We start from the raw sequence: 21,254 nt of genomic DNA, 5'->3' as shown, positions 1-21,254 counted from the left end.
GCTGTGAATGATGGAGACCTCAGTAAATGCACTTGCAGCACTGGCATCACCACTGAGATAATAGATGATCTCACACAGACATCCTTAGATGGGGTTATAGGTCACCGAATGAGAGACAGCCATCCATGGTGCCAACTACGATACAACTAAATCTCATATGGTCTATTACATAACTGTGTCTCAAGGTCCATGGGCCTTATACCCTCAAATATATGTAAAATGACTTCAGTATCTATTCAGAATCATGTTACCTGCATGCAGGGGGGGGGGGGGGGGGGTTTGCCCTTACCTTATTTATCTTGGTATTTTTTTTATATCATTTTGTTGTTGGAATAATAAAGAGCACACTATTTATTATTTACTATTTATTATTTGTCTGATTATCACACAAAATTCTCATCAACATCATTATTAAATTCACATGGAGTTCACTTTTATTATGTTGTTGTTGTTTATGCCTGTTGTTTATGTGAGTATTGTTACACACCATCACCACTAGATGGCGTGTGTTCATTGGAGTTTACTATATACAGGGCAATAAGGTCAAAAGGTCGCTGGTCCAGTTAGCTCATTTATGGAAAAACAAAGCTGAGGTTTGCCAGTGGTTCTCACCTCTTTTTAATGTCATGGTAAATATCCAATCACTGCATATATTATATTTTGTGTATACAAAATCTGTGATTTCTACATCAGTTTTCACAACACTGTCGTGACAACTTAGAGTAGTGCTGGTTTACTTATGAGTGATTGTTATAAAACAAACTGTAGCTTAATAAAAACCTTTCAATTATTTTCTCATGCTGTAGAGTGAACAATCTGGAAGTATTGTCTTGGGTTCTGGCTTGTTATTCCTGACTCTTTTTTTTTGGCACCTGTTAGTGCCAGCTGAAAGCTGTGTGCCATGCATGACACACTGAAAGTTCATGATTTCGGCCAATTCTGTAAGATGCACAGCAAAAAAAAGAACAACATGATGGTATTTGATTTTTTTTTTTCTTCATTTAAACAGTTTGAGCTTGGCTAAAACAGCTGGAACTGTAAACAGTAAAAAAAAAAATATTGACAAAATAATTTTATTGTCTGAAAAAAGAATGACTTTGTGTTTTCTTTGCCGTGTATCTTGGATGTGCAAATACATGTACACAACTGTTCAAATGTTTTTGAGATTTTTTACTGTTTTTGTAAGAAGTCACTTCTGCTCACTAAGGTTGCATTTATTTGATCATAAATACAGTAAAACAGTAATATTGTGAAATATTATTACAATTTAAAAACAACTGTTTTATAAGATAGTTTAAAATGTAATTTATTCCTGTGACAGCAAAGCTGAATTTCCATTAATCAGTCTTCAGTGTCACTATCTAATATGCTGATGTAGTGCTCAAGAAACATTTTGTATTATTATCAAAGTTACAAATAGTTGTGCTGGTTAATATTTTTGTGGAAACCGTGATATTTCTTTCAGGATTCTTTGATGAATGCAAAGTTCAAAAGAACAGTACTTATTTCAAACTGAAATCTTCTGAATAATTATAAATGTCTATACTGTCATTTCTGATCAGTTGAATGCATCCTTGCTGAATAAAATAACAATTATTATTATTTTAATCTTACCAACCCCAAACTGTTTAATGGTAGTATATAGACTTCAACAGAATCTAATATTGAGATGTAGATGTTAAAAGTACCACTAGTAACTGCCATTAATGGTTTTAGGTGCAATTGTAGTCTTCAAATTATCCAGTAAAACTTTTATTAAAAAAACATTTGAAACAATTTTGCTCTAGAAGCGCAATATAAAAAAGTTTTTAATCATTTAAACAACAAAAATTAAAATTTATATTCCAAAAATTCCATACAAGTCCAATAAAACTCTTTAAGCCGCTGTGCACTAAATTGTTGGGTAATGGAAGAGAAAATGTGTATTCTCGAAAATCTAACCCTATCCAATGGCTTATGTCAAACAATAAACAGTAGTAGCATCCTAAATCATTCATTATGATTAAAATAAAAACATTAATAAATGTGAGTCTACATCAATCTCAGGCTGAGCTTTCACCATGCCCGTCATTTCAAGAGCACGGACAATTGGCCAGACGTCCCTCGTAGGGGCGGGGCAGAGGACACACCCGGAAAGTTTATTGGTGGGGTCGATGAGCACCAGCTCAAGGGTCAATCTCCATGGGAATGATAGTGAGGATGACGTCCTCGTTGCCACGTCGGACCACCACACGTAAACTGGTGTCCTTTTTGATGGTCGCGCTCACATCCGTTGCTGTAGAGATGCGATGACCATTGATGGAAATAATGACGTCGTGTTCCTTAAGTCCACCTCTGCAGAAGAGACAAGAGAAGAGGGGAAAAGTATTTGAGGAGGATGACTTGATGAAGGTTTCTTCATCTTAAGAGAATTTACATCACAAAGACTGAAACCTCTCCAGTAAAAATCTAATATTGCTGGATTTCCCAGAATTACTCCAAAAAAGCTTCCAAAACCAACGCTGAAGGGTGTACGTAATATATTTTTACAGTTGTTGTAGAACTGTACGCTTCATCAAAACATCAACATTCAAAAGCGTAATGGCTCTATAATTCAGACCTTATAACTTCAAATGGCTTTTTAAGCCATATTACAGATTTATACTCCTACATCTAGATTAGGTCAAACCAAACACACTGAGATCGTATCCACATGCTCTGACAGAGTAACCACCAAGGTTATATACTAGACTTCACAAGTACTTCCTGTTTGTTGGACTGCAAGTGTGACATTTGGTGATCATCTGTTATTCAATTGTGAATCATAACCGTAGTGATGTCGCACAGAGAGGAAAGAAGCAGTTGTTTGTGTGTCTGGGTGCCACCTGAGTTTGTTCTTAACATGTCCAAGCTTTCAGGAAAACTAAAATTGTCCTGGATCAGGATGTGGTGGGCAGTGGATTGGACTGTGGTTGTGGAATTATAACAAAACAGTGTTTCATGCACAAAGAATTTCATCACATGAACCTGCAGACCATAAATTTGCCTTTTTGTATGTTTGCTTTTGTTTTTAACAGAAATGTATTGAAGACAAGATGCACTAAAAATGCTAATGGATGTGATGTGGCAGTAACAGGACCTGAGTCACATGATTTGGGTGACTAACTGGAAGTTGTTAGTCGAATTTAAAGGGATTGTTCACACGAAAATAAAAATCTGTCATCATCTACTCATCCTCATGTTGTTCCATAATATATATTTATATATATTTTTTTGGTTCTGTAGGAATATTTTAGCTGTTTTTTTCTTTCTAAAGAAAGTTTCACCGAAAAAAAAGGAAGTCATGCAAGTTTGGAACAAGTTTTCATTTTTAGGTGAACTATGCCTTTAATTCATTTGCATTTTCAGCACTTTAGATGCCTCTCTCGCTCTTACGCACATAATGCTCTTCAAAACTGAAGAAGAGTTTTTTTGTGAGAGTCAATAAACATCTCAGGCTGAAATGATGAACATCAGCAGGTTTTTGTGTGAGTGTGTTTTGATGGGGCTCAAACATAAATTTAAAACATGTGGAGACAGATGGAGCCAAAGACAATATCCCTCCAAGCATGACGACAGAGAGCATGTGGCCAGTAAAAACAGCATGCGAGTGCTGCCAAACGAGTTGACCTGTGCTCTTGACCTGCTTGGCATTATGGGACTTCGAGTTTTGGTGACTCACGCTGCAGCTGGGGTTTTGGAGATGACCTCAGTCACATAGGCTCCTGACGTGATGTCAGGGAAGTCTCGCAGTCGACCTTTCAGCTCTTTGGACAGTCTGCAAGCGGGAATAGAACTACATCAGATCTATTGCCATCAAAGAATTAAAGAAAATATTAAAACTAATACTCTGTGTAATATGGTACTATAAATCATGCCGAGTATAAAACAGAGATCTCATAGGATTACATAATCATGTAAAATCTTTCATACGGTCATGACATTAACCTTAGGTATTCATTAGTTTGATGCTTGGAAGTGGTTATGTACTCACGCAGGAGTGAGGGTCATCATACGAACACCGATGTATCTTTTCTTGGTCACTCCTCGTCCTGTAAAACAGCCAGATGAACAAAATGTAAGTTAGTATAAAGAATAAAGTAACACACTGCTACTCTATGTCATATATCAGTTCTGGATATGCATGTGCTGTGACGTACCTCTGGCCAGTCTGTCATACGACTCAGCGAGAAACTGACGTATCTTGTCTGACGGAATAGCAAAGGAGATTCCTGCTGTCACCTTCAATGTGTTGATTCCTATCACTTCACCATCCTACAGGAAAAGGAATGATCAGGTATGCACAGGATTATCCTGCTGATGACATACTTTAAAAATGACTTTTCATGTCCAAAAATGTAGGAGATGTACATCATGTTGTAAGTAACACCTAAATAAACTTGTTTCATTCAAGTCAAGTTGTCCCTGGAAACCAATCAAGAACACGACTCTCATAATATTTTAGATTCTAAAACAGTATTGTTATTTTAACCAAAACTATTAAAAGTTATTTTCTGTCATTTAAATTTAGCTGAAAGTAAAAATTGTTGAAACTACCTGAAACTAATGAAAATTAGAAATGATGCCTTATGATTTTTAATTTATAATTACACACAAAAGCACATAACATAATTACTCAAAATTAAAAAATAAATCTGAAAATAGAAGTCAAAAGAAAGTACTAATAAATAGTATAATAGTACATAAATAATACTTAAGTAACAATGACTCAAATAAGTATTTCATTTATAATTATTTATTTATTTGGTAAGCCATTTAATAAGTAATATGTTCAAATGGTCATTATCACAAAAAACACCTTTGGGATGATACAAGACCCCTCCACCGTAGGTCCTGATCACCTTATCAGGGTTTATCTTTCGATAATGTACATTATCCATTATTCACTCTTTACTGTAATCCTTGGGACATGAACTTAAAAAAAATGCCCTTTAAATTTGACTGAGGGTTAGAGTTGCACTATGTCAAATTACACTGGGTCTCACTGGGTAACATTACTGTAACACCAGACACATTCATGAAAATGGGGTCCTCCTGATGATTACCACACAGCCATGCTCTGTGCAAATACATTAGTGTTTATTCATATATGGGATTTTATTGAACAGTTTTAGAATGAGAAAATTCTCACCAGATTGACTAATGGTCCTCCTGAGTTGCCATACTGTAAAAGAGACATTTTATGTGTTAGGATATGCTTGGGTTATGTGTATATCTTGATTTGTAAGTGCATATGATGTGTGAGCCTCATGTTAAGGCCATCAGATGGAAAGACAGACATAAAAATAATAATAAAAAAGTAATAAATTACTTAAATTTAAAATAAAGCAATAAATAAAATTTGCAGTTAGAAATAGTGCAATTATTCACTCACATTAATGATGGCATCAGTCTGAATGTAATCCATATCTGAGTTTCGTAGACCCAACTCTTTCCCGCCTCTCTGCGTGGTGCTTACTATCCCTGTGGTAACCGTATTCTGGAGGGAAAATGGGCTGCCAATGGCAACCACGAATTCTCCTGGTCTGAGGTCAGCCGATCGGCCGAGCAGAAGCACAGGAAGCTTACCCTGTTGGCCAGAAAGGGAAGGAAAAAAACTATTACATTGGAAATGCAGCTTTTATTTCAGAATATGCCCATAAAACAAGAATAATCCAAACTTTCACAATCTTAAAACCTGCAAAAGTTTATAAAAGAACTTTAATTGATATCCAATAGTGGCCACCCAACACAGCTGTTTTTGACGTTCTAGCAACTTTATGACATTGCAAAGTCAGTCATGTGATAAATGCTTATGCAGGCGTTCCATAATTCTACCCTTCAGTTTTGCCCTTACTGTAGGGAATCATTTACGGAATCTCCCCTCTCATCACAGGGGCTTGACTAGGACGATCAACGTGACAACAGAATATGCATGTTTAGCTACTGCCCTGGTGTCTAGTTTGTTTACTGACAGTAAAAATAGAGTCAGAGAATTGATAACAGACACGCTGAGCTTTATATGCACACACATTCTCATTTTGCCTCGCATATATGGGATTTTTATGAATTGCGGCTATTTTGAGGATAGCGATGTGAGATCTTTTTTTGAGAAAACATAATTGAAAGGTTAATGAGGGAAATTTTCAATATTGGATTGTTTAGCGTCGTGTAATGTCTGTCTAAGCTTCCTAAAGGCCCGTTCACACCAAGAACGATGACTATAAAGATAACTATAATGATAACTATATTTGTGTCCACACCATCAAACGATGACAGTCAGTTTATTCTAAGCTTGCGCACTGCAGTTTAAAAGTATATGTACAACATGCCATTAAACATGTTTTGCTGTTCATTTAGCATATACACGGCTGACCTTGGCTATTAACTGTTGATTATTTTTTTCCGTTTGCCTATCCGTTTGAGTTCTCATTAACTTATGTTAGCTATTCATAAGCTAACATAAGTTATCTTATTCTTAGCTATTCTGTTCAGCTGTGAACCTGATTACTTTCCTTTGTTTGCCTCATGCATTTATACCCTGAGTTTCCTTGTCTGTTCTCGTTTATGCAAGTAGCTGTGTACCCTTACTCTTCTGAGTTTTCCTGCATGTTATATTAAAGCTTGTTGTAATTGTATTCCTGTCGTCGTGCGATTCATTCATCACAGCTAACCCATGACATACGCAATGTCGTCTGCCATTTTAAATGCTCAAGCCCTTAAATCTGAATGGATTCTGATTGGCTGTCAGTGATTTCATGTTCAACCGCTGGAAAAAAGTCGTTCTGAAAGTTATCCCAACGGTATCGTTCCTCTATATCGTTATTGTTATAGCTGTGGTGTGGACTCTGACACTTCTGTGGCTCCTGTTCCAGTTGAAGCTGTTACTCTCTCCATGCCCCAATCCACAGAACCCATTCAAATTGGCTATACTAGAGTGTCACCAGAGGAACGACATTGCCGTCTGCAGGAACATCTATGTTTTTACTGTGGTCAACCAAATCATCAGTGTAAAACCTGTCCCAATCAAGCCAACAACACCTCAAGGAAAACAGTGAGTATTGAAAATTTCCTTACTGTTCATCGTCAGAATTTCACCCTATCTGTATCCATTGAGGTTTCTAATAAGGAACACTATGTTTCAGCACTAGTGGATTCTGGGGCTGCAGTCAATTTAATACATGAAGATCTTCTCCAAGAACTAAAAATCCCCACTCTGCCATGCATCCGTTTAATTGATATTACAGCAGTTGACATCAAACCCATAGGACAGGGCATCTTGCAACAAACTTTCCCAATAACTCTAAACATTGGACTGTTTCACACTGAAAGGATCTCATTCTATGTTATTACTTCTCCCAAGAACCAGATCATTCTCGGTCATCCGTGGTTGGCTATCCATGATCCTAGTATTTCCTGGAATCAAGGGGAAATCACCAAATGGTCTCTCCATTTTCAAGAGCATTGTTTTAACTCAAAGATAACCTTCCCATGTCTCACCACGAGTGTGGAAAGCCCAGATACCTCCACAGAGACAGTGATTCCATCTGAATACTCAGAATTTTCAGATGTCTTCAACAAGGCAAATGCAACCCAACTACCTCCTCATCGTCCATGGGATTGTGCCATTGAACTCCTCTCAAATACTACACCTCCTAAAAGCAAGGTTTATCCTTTGTCACTTCCAGAAACTCAGGCAATGGAGAACTACATTGAAGAAGCCTTGGCATCAGGTTTTATATGTCCCTCTACCTCTCCAGGAGCTGCAGGGTTCTTCTTTGTAGAGAAAAAAGATGGCGGACTTAGACCATGCATAGATTTTCGAGGTCTCAATGCAATCACAATAAAGAACAGCTATCCACTTCCTCTTGTTCCTTCAGCACTGGAACAACTCCGACAGGCATGTTTCTTCACCAAACTAGATCTTCGAAGTGCCTACAACCTTATTCGAATCAGAGAAGGTGATGAATGGACGACTGCCTTCGTCACCACTAGGGGGCACTATGAATATCAAGTTATGCCATATGGTCTAGTCAATGCACCATCTGTCTTCCAGTCCTTTATTAATGAAATCTTCAGAGACCTTTTGAATCATTTTGTCATTGCTTACATTGACAACATCCTTATCTATTCCCAAACAAAGGAGGAGCATATTCAACATGTCAAGACAGTCCTAACTCGGCTCCAACAGAACCAGCTCTACATCAAAGCTGAAAAATGTGAGTTTCATAACACTAGTACTAGTTTCTTTGGTTACATAACCAGTCATCATGGTGTGGAGATGGATCTATCCAAGATCAAAGCAGTTACTGAATGGCCACAACCTACCACTATCAAAGAACTTCAGCGATTTCTTGGCTTTGCAAATTATTACAGAAGATTTATTAGGAATTACAGCATCATCACAGCACCTCTAACATCATTACTCAAGAACAAACCCAAGAAACTTCCATGGAACGAATCTGCTAACACTGCTTTTAATACCCTCAAGACATGCTTCACTACTGCACCCATCCTCAAGCATCCTGATCCAAAGTTGCCCTTCATCGTTGAAGTAGATGCTTCCGATAATGGGATTGGGGCTGTTCTCTCTCAAAGGCATGGCATGCCAGGACGAATGTTCCCATGTGCCTTCTATTCTAGAAAACTCACTGTTGCTGAAAGAAATTACGATGTAGGTAACTACTAAGGAACTACTCTCTATGAAAGCTGCAATGGAGGAATGGAGACATTGGTTAGAGGGAGCAGAGCATCCATTTCAAGTTATCACAGACCATAAGAACTTGGAGTACATCAAGAGTGCTAAGAGAATCAATCCACGACAAGCCCGCTGGTCTCTGTTCTTTTCCAGATTCCGATTCACAGTTACCTACCGCCCTGGAAGCAAGAACAGAAAAGCAGACGCTCTGTCTATGAATAGAAGGTATGAACCTATGTCTTTTCAAAATAACCAAGATCCTATTCTCCCCTCATCATTGATTGTAGCCACCATTCGCTGGGACATCATGGATGAGATCCAACAAGCACAGCAAACAGATCCTTCCCCACCTTCTTGCCCACCAACCAAGCAGTACGTCCCACGCATCCTTCGACAACGTGTGATCCAATGGGTGCACTCTTCCCTCAGCGCTGGACATCCCGGTATTCAACGAACTGTAGCCTTAATGCGCAACTCATTCTGGTGGTCAGACTTAATTAAGGATGTTACTTCATATGTCAAATCATGTCCTGTATGTGCTCAGTCTAAGACCCCCAAGGAACTACCTGCTGGACTACTGGAGTCCCTACCCATTGCTCAGAGGCCCTGGTCCCATCTATCAGTAGACTTTGTCACAGATCTACCCAAGTCTAACAATTTCACCACTATTCTGGTAATCATTGACCGCTTTTCTAAAGCTTGTCGTCTTGTCCCACTGAAGGCTCTTCCCAATGCCATGGAAACAGCCACTGCCTTGTTCCATCATGTGTTCCGGATATATGGATTGCCAGAGGACATTGTCACGGACCGGGGTCCTCAATTCACGTCGAGGGTATGGCAGGAATTTTGTAAACTGTTTGACATTAATGTTAGTTTAACCTCAGGCTACCACCCACAGGCGAATGGACAAGTGGAGAGATTGAACCAGGAGATCGGACGTTACCTTAGGTCATTCTGTAGTCGAGAACAACAGAGATGGAGTGAATTTCTTCCATGGGCTGAATATGCCCAAAATTCACTAACCCATTCATCTACTGGACTCACCCCCTTTCAATGCGTACTGGGTTATCAACCTCCTATGTTCCCTTGGTCTGGTGAACCATCTACAGTACCAGCGGTGGATGACTGGATCAGAAGTAGTGAATGGGTGTGGGACAGCGGTCATGTGAGGCTTCAACGTGCCATTCATTCTCAGAGAATCCAAGCGAATCGACGGAGGCGTCCCCACCCTAACTATCAGCCAGGCCAGAGGGTCTGGCTTTCCACACGAGACTTGCGTCTACGGCTACCTAGTAGGAAGCTCAGTCCCAGGTACGTTGGTTCCATTTCGTATAATCAGAAAGATAAATCCTGTGACCTATAGACTTGAGCTTCCTGCTAATTACCGAATCTCTCCTTCATTTCATGTATCATTGCTAAAACTGGTCCACCCTGCGTGTGGCCTCAAAACCATGGAACCTGAACCTACACCACCCTTGGAGATTAATGAAGAACCAGCATACTTGGTAAAGGAAATCGTTGAGTCAAGGAGGAGAGGAAGCCAGGTGCAAAATTTGGTGGATTGCGAGGGCTACGGACCAGAGGAGAGATCCTGGGCAGCTGCCAAGGACATTCTGGATCCCTCTCTTATCCATGATTTCCATCAAACTCATCCTGACCACCCAGCACCCAGACCATGGGGACGCCCCAATCGAAGAACACCTGGAGGTGTTAGTAGAGGGGGAGATTTTGTAACATCTGCTCCCTCCAACCAACAGAAGGAGCCCTCACCTGAATACTGACATCACTCAATTTCTTCTACAGTTACTTCCTGTTTGGTATATATAAAGAGCCATGCTTTCCACTAACACTTTGCGAAGTATTGCCAGTTTTCCATGCCTTACTGTGTGTTCTATCCATTGCTATTGTTTTTGCCTCTTGTTATGACCTTTTGCCTGCCTTTTGGATATCACGTTTTTGGATTACTGTTTTTGCCTTGGTTGCTTACTTGGACTGCCTATTTTTGTTCACTGAACCCAGCCTGTGTCTTTGACCATTGCTTTGCCTGTCGATTTGGATTTTCTGCCTCAATAAAACTTCTGCATATGGATTCTCAACTAACGCCCAGCCTGAGTTCATTACAGACATAAAATGCCATCAAGATGACATCTTTCCTGGGAAGCAAGACAATGCCAGGCCTCATTCTGCACGTGCTAAAACTGAGTGGTTTCTAGACACTCTGCACCATAGAAGGGATGTGCCTGCCTGTTTACTGCAGTCCAGATATGTCTCTCATGGAAAATGTATGACCCATCATGAAAAGGAGAATCAGGCAATGATGACCACAGACTGTTGAGCGGCTGTCTTGTATCAGACAAGATTGGGCAAATATTCCACTAGCAAAACTCCAACAATTAGTATCCTCAACTCCCAAATGATTAAAAAAGTGTGATGAAAAGGAAAGGTGATGTGACACAGAGGTAAACATGTCTCTGTCCCAACTTTTTTGGGGTGTGTTGCAGCCATCAAAATCAAAATTTGTTCATAATTACAAAATACAATTATGTTGGTCAGTGAAAACATTGGAAAACTTTTCTTTGTACTTTTGTCAGTTAAAAAAAAAGGTTAAAAAGAATGAACAAATAACAGATTCTTGATTGTATTGCATTTTACAAAATGTCCCAACTTTTTCTGATTTGGGGTTGTAATAATGAACTAATGGAAATCATTGACTTATTGTTTTAGATTGTTTTAGTCATTCAATTCAATGTGTTCTGTACAACTGTGTAATTTCACAGGCAAAAAAGTCCATTGACCATTGTCAGCAGTGTAGCGACGTAATATATCAAGCACAGCTCACACAGGAGTCACTTTCAAGCAGCTTTCTGTTGGTCAAATCCAGCGAATTCCAGCGACCAACTTGGTCCCATAGTGAATTTTTTGACCACATACGAAATTGCTGATTGTGTGGATTATTATAGAAACGACCAGGATTTCACCAGTGAAAATTCACAGAACAACAGATAGTTTTACTGCACCTTAACTCTGCTTGTTGTGACATAAGGAATACTGTTTCCGGTTCGAAGCCTCTACTTCTACTTCTTCTATCTTGTTTCTAGTGAGAATACTCAACAACCATTCAAGAGCACTTTGAATCTTTGATTTTGAAGCTTTTCAAAAGCCATAGTGTACATTACAGTCTCCAGTCTCACGGCATCCCAGACTTCAGCATTTTATAATTCAAAATAGCTGAATAACTAACCATCTGAGATTTCGGTATAGAAATAAAGGTTAGGATCATATTTTCCAGGAATATTACAGCACAATGATTGTGTATTAGCACCGATTGTTGTTTGTTTTTGGCATCTGATAGAGCTTTTGGACTTTTCATGCACAGTGACGTCAGACGTAACAAACGGACTGTAACACAAATGTTTTAAAGTTGAGTGAAGATGGACATTTTTAATTAGTCAAAATTTAAATTTTCTACATTGATTTATTACATGGAACATATGTGTTTCAATGCATTTTGTTGAGATGTCTTTAATTGTATAGCCTATTGTATATACATGATTATTCATATTGCTTATGTATTACACTGTTTATTTTTTGTGTATTCATTGATATTAATCTATTACTAGCTTTTTTTGCATGGATGTGTATGTATTAAAATGGATCAAAAATATGTAATAAACAATTCTTATTTTGTATTTGGTTCAGTTTGTTTATTATAATAGAAGTTAATGGAAACCGTAGTAACAACATGAAATTAAATAAAAATAAATTGAAATTTGGTTCCCGGAGGCACCCAAAGCGGTTCCACACAGTGCCTAATATAGGAGTTCCTCAGGAAAACTGGGTGGTTCCTCAGAGAACAGCCCCTTTTTAAAGGGTGCCTAGAGGATCTACAGACGGTTCCACCGGTGTGGCAAAGTGAAGAACCCCAAAAAGTTTCTCCAGGCACCTTTTATTTTTACAGTGTACAGGAAGTCCAGGGTAGTAAACTGATCCTGAGCATTTATCACGAGGTGAACTCTCAGCGAACTCGACCTGTGCTACCGGGGTTTTAAAAATAGAAGAGGATAAAGATGATGATGACTGGCAAACTAGACAAAGAAATGTATTACTTGCTCCCTCCTCCCTAGAGGCACAAAATGATGCACATCAATGGGCTAAATTAATGGCATGACAATATGATCCTGTGTTCTTGAAATTTTAATTCATAACCTTATACTCTTAATTTCCTTTTCAAGCAAGCATAAGTATAAAGTTATATAAAACAATTAAATATAGTTTATAGTTGTTTATTGCACTTATTGTACAGTTTATATTAAAAAACTGCAAAAGAGAGTTTAATATAAACTGTACAATTTTAAAAAGCAATCCTAATCAACATTGTGTACCGCCCCAATGAAGAAGGGCACAATATATATCCATATGAATATGTGCGTGTGCCGGAATCAAAGATCAGCCAAACACTGCCCATCAGAGCTCTATTGGGTTACCATTGCAAAAAGATGAGATCATGCTTCAGACCCAAAGGTCACATTAGAACTCACACCAGTTATTAGCCACAATGAAGTTAAGTCAGCCCTTTTGTGTCAATGTGGCATTTTGGTCAACCATTTTGTGTCTGTGTGAAATTATAGTTTCCATTTAACATCTATTCTACTGGATAAAACCACCATGAAAGCTTTTTCTCTTTATTTTTCACTCTTTCTCCTCACCACAAAGATGACTCAGTGATCATGTCCTAACTCAAACTAGGCTATTATCAGTATATTAGAGCAGTGATTATTCATTGGCAGGATATCACAAATGGTGCAAGAGCTAAACAAGCTTTGTAATTAATGTGTGTGTGTGTGTATCTATATATACATATGTAACTAAAGCTGCAAGCAAACAAATAAACAAACATTTAAAAAAATAACTCAAATTAGCTATCACTTTTCTTCGTCTGCACCAGTCTGTCTTCGTCTGCACTACACTTCCCTGTATCCTCCTTGTCTCCACACCTGAACTCACTCCCTAAATTACCCACTTGTTGACGAGGGTCTTCATCATCCGTGTCATCTGTGATCACCTTGTTATGTTTGTTTTGTGCTTTGATTTAGTTTGCTTCAGTTCAGTCAGTCTTGGTTGGTTCTTGTTAATGTTTCAGTGTTCTTGTGAATGTTACCTTTGTGTGTACCCTTTGCCTGCCTGTACCTGTTTGTTGTTTTTGTGGAATTCAGTAAAATGTTTGAATTGGAGCCTTTGACTCAGTCTGTTCTTTGACCCGCACCACAACCGTGACAGAAGAACTGACCAATTTAATATGAAGGTGGAAGACTGGATATCCCAAAACGGTCGCTCGTTGGAAGAATATGTGGAGGTTTACCTCAACCTTTATCTGGACGTGAGCTGGGATAAGGAAGCGCTCAAACAGCAGCTCTGGAGCGGGATGGACGATCTACTCGCCCAGATGCTGCTGTTGGGAGATATTCATCTCTCTTTTGTAGAGTTCATCGACCACACCTTGTGAGTTTGTGGATCCTCCCTCACTGTGGGAGTCGTCGAGAGCCCAGAGTCTCATCCTGGCGTGACGTCCAGCCCCGAGCCCTCACCGCTGGTCCCATCCAGCCCCGAGCCCTCACCGCTGGTCCCGTCCAGCCCCGAGCCTTCATCCCTGGTCCTTTCCAGCCCCGAGCCTTCTCCGCTGGCCCTCTCCAGCCCCGAGCCTTCACCGCTGGTCTCGTCCAGCCCCGAGCCTTACTGTTCACGTCCCGACTGCCCAGCTGGAGACTGTCCCAGAGCCTATCCCAGGTCATTTTCCTGACTCTGACACTCTCCCCAAGAATTGTTTTGGGGGGGGCATAGGTCCTTGCCGCGGCCACCCAAAGGCCCACGCCATGAAAAATCATCTCCACCATGGCCGACCAAAGGGTCTTCACCGCCATGGGCGTCCGAAGGGTCTTCACCGCCATGGCCGCCCGAAGGGTCTTCACCGCCTTGCTCCGCCTTGGCCACCTGCACAGTCTGCTCCGCCCTGCCCGTCTGCACAGCCTGCTCCGCCTTGGTCACCCCTGGAGCCTGCTCCGCCCTGAAGGCTTCCTGCCCCTGTTTGGCCACGCCATAATCAGCCTTCAGGGCACCCACCCACCCCCACCCCTGTTGATGTTCTATGGCGTGAGGTCACCTTTTTGAAGGGGGGCGTTATGTCATAGTCATCGTCTGCACCAGTCTGTCTTCGTCTGCACTACACTTCCCAGTATCCTCCTTGTCTCCACACCTGAACTCACTCCCTCAATTACCCACCTGTTCCTCGTCTTCATCATCCATGTCACCTGTGATCATCTTGTTATGTTTGATTTGTGCTTGTATTTAGTTTGCTTCAGTTCAGTCAGTCTTGGTCGGTTCTTGTTAATGTTACAGTGTTCTTGTGAATGTTAACTCTGTGTGTACCCTTTGCTCGTTTGCCTGCCTGTACCTGTTTGTTGTTTTTGTGGAATTCAGTAAATGTTTGAATTGGAGCCTTTGACTCAGTCTTTTCTTCGACCCTCACCACAACTGTGACACATACACTGCCGTTCAAACATTTGGGATCGGTAAGATTTTTTAAAAATGTTTTTAAAGGAAGTCTCTTATGCTCACCAAGGCTGCATTTATTTGATTAAAAATACAACAACAACAAAAATAGTAATATTGTTAAATATTATTACATTTTAAAATAACTTTTTTCTAATTGAATATATTTTAATACTTTATATACATATATATAAGCTTGTATGAATGTATTATATATTTATAAATAAAATTGTCCACATTATTACATAAATTGCCTAATTAAGTGTACTGCAATGCAGTCTGCATTTACAAACATCGAAAAAAATGGGTTTGTGGCGAGGGGGGCGTGGTTTTGCGAAGTCTGTAGTGAGAGACGAGTCAGCGAGCTGTGCGGTGAGTAAGTGGGTCAAGTGCAGATGATGAACACCTGTGTCTGATTGCAGTGATTGGCGTGGAGACCGCATATAAGCTGCCGGGAATGAGAGAGGAGTGAGAGAGGCCTGGGACTCTTACGCGACTGCAACAGAGCACACTGGCAAACGGACTGAGTTGTTTCCACCAGAGAAGAGTGTTTGGACATTGCTGTAGAGTTTCACTACGGTGAAGGCGCACGAGCGCACCTTTTTGTTTACTTTATTTTTGTTGCTAAATAAAGTGCGAGTCCCAATTCCGCCGACCCTGTCTTCTTCTTCCTACACCCACGCTGAGTTTCACTACACTGGTGCCGAAACCCGGGAAGAAGAAGACTGCCGCCGCCATGCAGACCCCGCCAGGAACGCCATTTGCGGACCTCATTCAAACGCTCGCGGGTCTTCACAGGGAACAACACCACGCCCTGCTGGCCGTAAAGGAGGAGCAAGACCAGCGGTTCCAAACGCTTCTCCAAGGCCAGCAAGAAGACCGCGAGCTGTTCCGGAGCTGGCTCGACCGCGAGATTCGGGCCGTCCCCGATCCAGCTACGGCCTCGGCCCCGCCCCTGCCTCTCAATAAGATGGGACCCCAGTATGATCCGGAGGCATTCCTGGACCTTTTTGAGAGGTCGGCCGAGGCCCGGGGATGGCCCCGAGCGGACTGGCCCATGCGACTCATCCCACTGCTACCGGGAGAGTCGCAGATAGCCGCCCACCAACTGCCAGTCCAGAACCTCCTGGTCTATGAAGACCTGAGGCGCGCCATTCTTCAGCGGGTTGGCCGGACCCCTGAACAACATCGCCAGCGGTTCAGGTCCCTGACCCTGGAAGAGTCCGGCCGACCCTTCGTTATGGCGCAACAGCTCCGGGACTCTTGCCGCAGATGGCTGATGGCCGACGGAGGCGACTTCGAGGACGTGATCAACAAGGTGGTACTGGAACAATTCATCTCCAAACTGCCCAAGAAGACCGCCCAGTGGGTCCAGTGCCACCGCCCGACGTCGCTGGCCCAGGCCATCCACCTGGCGGAGGATCACAAGGTGGCGTGACCAGGAGTCGGCGAGCCCCTTCCATCTGTCTCTCTCTCTCCCTCTCTCTCTCTCCCGTCCCCTTCTCTCCCCAAACCTGTCCCCCTTCCCAGGTCTCGTGGGGGGCTGATGCCCCGGCCGGCGCCGAGGTGGAAAACGGGGGCTCCGGCGGAGCCTGTCCCCGCATTCAGGGCCCCACCCAGGGGGCTTGTGTCCGTCGACCACTCCACCCCGTTTCCGGCAGCCCTGCGCTCTCCACGCCAATCCCTTGACCCGCTTCCCGCCACTGGGGCGGCGGGGAGGCCTGGGCCGGCCTGTTGGCGCTGCGGGGACCCGGGACACTTTATTGACCGGTGTCCGGTGATGGAGGTGGGGACGCTGATCCGGGTTCCCGACACGCCACAGGCTGCCCCCGATCAAGCTGGCCTGTACCAGATACCAGTGAGTATCAAGGGGGGTACTTATCAGGCTTTGGTGGATTCAGGCTGCAACCAAACCTCCATTCATCAAAGCCTGATTCAACCTGGGGCATTGGATAACAGCCGCATAGTTAAGGTGCGGTGTGTGCACGGGTGGTGGTAAGTTATCCTATAATGCCTGTGGTAATTCAATTTAGGGGACAAAAGCATAGCATAGAGGTAGCAGTTAACCCGCACCTCCGGCATCCGCTAATTCTGGGAACGAATTGGCCTGCTTTTAGTAAATTATTGGGGTCTTTATGTGCGGATGCCTCTTGGGAAAAGAAAAGCAAGGGAAAGACAGCGGTTGTTCAGGTGGGAGATGCTGAGCCGGGACCTCTGGCATCAGCTCAAGGGGAACGGAGTACTCTAGAGAGAACTATCCTCACAGAGCGCGATGATTTTCCCCTGGAGCAGTCCCAGGACGAGACGTTAAAACATGCGTTTAATCAGATCCGTTCTATCGACGGCCAGGTACTCCACCCAGACCAACCGCTCTCTTATCCCTATTTTGCTATTTTAAAAGATAAGTTGTATCGGGTGACCCAAGACACCCAGTCAAAAGAGGATACAACGCAGTTGTTAGTTCCTAAAAGCCGCCGGGAAATGCTTTTTCAGGCGGCTCACTGTAATCCAATGGCCGGGCATTTAGGTCAAACGGCGACACTAAACCGTCTCATGGCCCGGTTCTTCTGGCCGGGCATTCACGAGAATGTGCGCAAGTGGTCCGCGTCTTGTCGTGAATGTCAGTTGGTGAATCCACCGGCCAATCCAAAAGCACCATTGTGCCCCCTTCCGCTAATGCAGGTCCCCTTCGAACGAATTGGTGTGGACCTCATCGGGCCATTGGAACGGTCAGCACGTGGGCACCGCTTTGCGTTAGTCCTGGTGGATTACGCAACGCGGTATCCTGAAGCAGTCCCGCTCCGTAACATTTCTGCTAAAAGTGTTGCGAGCGCGCTCTTTTCGTTAATCTCCCGGGTGGGAATCCCCAAGGAGGTTCTCACCGATCAGGGCACGGCGTTTATGTCACGAACTATTCGCGAACTCTATGAATTATTGGGCATTAAATCGATTCGCACTAGCGTCTACCACCCACAGACAGACGGATTAGTGGAACGGTTTAATCGCACTTTGAAGTCCATGATTCGAAAGTTCGTTCACGAAGACGCCAAAAATTGGGATAAGTGGCTAGAACCCCTCTTGTTCGCTGTACGCGAGGTTCCCCAAGCCTCCACGGGGTTTTCCCCCTTCGAGCTTCTCTATGGGCGTCAGCCCCGCGGGGTGTTAGACATTCTTAGAGAAACTTGGGAGGACGGACCGTCCGCTAGTAAGAACGAAATTCAGTATGTCTTGGACCTGAGAACAAAACTCCACACTTTGGGGCGGCTGTCAATGGAGAATTTGTTACGGGCCCAGGACAGACAGAGCCAGCTGTACAACAGGGGGACTAGACTTCGGCAATTTGCACCGGGAGATAAGGTGCTTGTATTACTCCCTACTTCTAGCTCTAAATTACTCGCAAAGTGGCAAGGACCCTTTGAGGTCACACGGCGGGTTAACAATCTCAACTATGAGGTAGTTCGAACAGATAGGGGCGGGGCACATCAAATTTATCACCTCAACCTCCTCAAAAAGTGGGTTGAGGCAGAGTCAGTGATGCTGGCGACGGTAGTGAGCGGAGAGGAGGATCTCGGGCCAGAAGCGAACACAAAACCACAATCTCTCGTGCTGGCTCTTGGCGGAGATCACCTCTCACCCTCCCAGCTCACTGACATTAAAAAATTTACAAGCTGAATTTGCTGATGTGTTCTCTCCCCTGCCTGGTCGAACGGACCTCATTCAGCACCACATTGAGACGGATCCGGGGGTGGTGGTGCGCTGCCGCCCGTATCGTTTACCTGAACACAAAAAAAAGGTAGTTCAGAACAAATTAGAGGCTATGCTGGATATGGGGGTAATAGAAGAGTCCAGCAGTGACTGGGCGAGCCCGATAGTTTTAGTTCCTAAAACCGACGGCTCGGTCCGCTTCTGTGTGGACTACAGAAAGGTAAACGCGGTGTCTAAGTTTGATGCTTATCCAATGCCGAGGGTTGACGAATTGCTTGATCGGCTGGGTACTGCTCGTTTTTATTCGACACTGGACTTAACAAAGGGTTATTGGCAGATCCCCTTGTCTCCCATGTCCAAAGAAAAGTCAGCTTTTACAACGCCGTTTGGATTACACCAATTTGTCACCCTTCCTTTCGGCTTGTTCGGGGCTCCGGCGACTTTTCAGCGTCTGATGGACAAAATTCTCCGGCCGCATGCTGCATATGCCGCTGCCTACTTGGATGATATTATCATCTATAGTAACGATTGGCAGCGTCATATGCAGCATTTGCGGGCTGTCCTGAAGACGCTGAGAAGGGTTGGGCTCACGGCCAACCCAAAGAAGTGTGCGGTTGGGCATGTGGAAGTAAGGTATCTGGGCTTCCACTTGGGTCACGGACAGGTGCGTCCCCAAATTGATAAGACGGCAGCGGTTGCGACCTGTCCGAGGCCTAAAACCAAAAAGGAGGTTAGACAGTTCCTGGGGCTAGCGGGATATTACAGGAGGTTTGTACCTAATTATTTGGACCTCGCTAGCCCGCTGACTGATCTAACTAAAAAGGAAGCACCAGATACGGTCCAGTGGACGGAGCAGTGTCAGCAGGCTTTCACCCAGATAAAGGCTGCTCTGTGTGGCGGGCCGCTTTTACATGCTCCTGACTTCTCTCTCCCTTTCATCCTACAGACGGACGCATCGGACAGGGGGCTGGGCGTGGTCCTGTCCCAGGAGGTGGAGGGTGAAGAGCGGCCGGTGCTGTACATCAGTCGGAAGCTCTCTAAGAGAGAGACGATGTACAGCACCATCGAAAAAGAATGTTTAGCCATCAGGTGGGCTGTTCTCACCCTCCGCTACTACCTCCTGGGGCGGGAGTTCACCCTCTGTTCAGACCACGCTCCCCTGCAGTGGCTCCACCGCATGAAGGATACCAACGCGCGGATCACCCGTTGGTATCTAGCTTTTCAGCCTTTTGAATTCCAGGTGGTCCACAGGCCGGGTGCACAGATGGCTGTGGCTGACTTCCTCTCCAGGAGGGGGAGGGAGGAGGGGGAGGCTACAGGCCGGACGGCTCCCCGGCCTGAGTCGGGCGGTGGGGGTATGTGGCGAGGGGGGCGTGGTTTTGCGAAGTCTGTAGTGAGAGACGAGTCAGCGAGCTGTGCAGTGAGTAAGTGGGTCAAGTGCAGATGATGAACACCTGTTTCTGATTGCAGTGATTAGCGTGGAGACCGCATATAAGCTGCCGGGAATGAGAGAGGAGTGAGAGAGGCCTGGGACTCGCACGCGACTGCAACAGAGCACACTGGCAAACGGACTGAGTTGTTTCCACCAGAGAAGAGTGTTTGGACATTGCTGTAGAGTTTCACTACGGTGAAGGCGCATGAGCGCACCTTTTTGTTTACTTTATTTTTGTTGCTAAATAAAGTGCGAGTCCCAATTCCGCCGACCCTGTCTTCTTCTTCCTACACCCACGCTGAGTTTCACTACAGGGTTGTTCTGAAGAGCTCAGTGAATTCAAGCTGTGATGTGGATGGCACCTTTGTAATAAGTCAATTTTCATCCCTGCTAGATATTCCACAGTCTTCGGTAAGTGCCATTATTGGAAAGTGGAAGCATTTAGGGACAGCAGCACTCAGCCACGAAGCGGAACCGAATACCACTTAAAGTCACAGAGCGAGATTACAGAGTGGTGAGGCGCATGGTGCGTAAAAGTCACTAACCCTCTGCTGATTCCATAGATGAAAAGTGTATATTTAGGACAAGTAGCCTATATAATTTTGTCTACATGACAAGCTACTCTGACATACAACATATGATGGTGACCAGTTACGTTGGTCATTTCAGCAGGTTGTGAGGTTACCATAACAGGCCATGAACTCTAATAAAGCTCTGCTATGTGAGACTACAGGTCAGCGGTTCCTTATAAACATTTACCAGCAGAAACACCTGCATCCATCTGGCCTATAAAAGCACCCAGTTTCCCAGGTGTCTTTGTTAATGATACCGCAGTCTGAAAATACCAGTCAATCT

General features: G+C 43.5%; 1 protein-coding gene across 1 annotated transcript in view; it reads right to left on the bottom strand.

Moving 5' to 3' along the window:
• Window positions 1–350: 350 nt before the first annotated feature.
• The window catches only part of htra1a (HtrA serine peptidase 1a), a 37,440-nt gene continuing 16,536 nt past the window's right edge, over window positions 351–21,254 (bottom strand). Inside the window, exons 4-9 of the mRNA XM_077239405.1 lie at window positions 5,414–5,608; window positions 5,171–5,203; window positions 4,179–4,293; window positions 4,013–4,070; window positions 3,701–3,796; window positions 351–2,334 (exon numbers count right to left, since the gene is read on the bottom strand). Of these exons, the coding sequence (XP_077095520.1) occupies window positions 2,166–2,334; window positions 3,701–3,796; window positions 4,013–4,070; window positions 4,179–4,293; window positions 5,171–5,203; window positions 5,414–5,608 (666 nt within the window). The 3' untranslated portion in view covers window positions 351–2,165. The remainder of the gene's footprint in view (window positions 2,335–3,700; window positions 3,797–4,012; window positions 4,071–4,178; window positions 4,294–5,170; window positions 5,204–5,413; window positions 5,609–21,254) is intronic.

The sequence above is a fragment of the Siphateles boraxobius genome, unplaced genomic scaffold, assembly GCF_051911475.1.
Source record: "Siphateles boraxobius isolate OS27281-9 unplaced genomic scaffold, OSU_SipBor_1 22, whole genome shotgun sequence".
NCBI lineage: Eukaryota > Metazoa > Chordata > Actinopteri > Cypriniformes > Leuciscidae > Siphateles > Siphateles boraxobius.
Note: the sequence above shows the minus strand (reverse complement) of the source record. Positions and strands in the feature narration are given on the sequence as shown.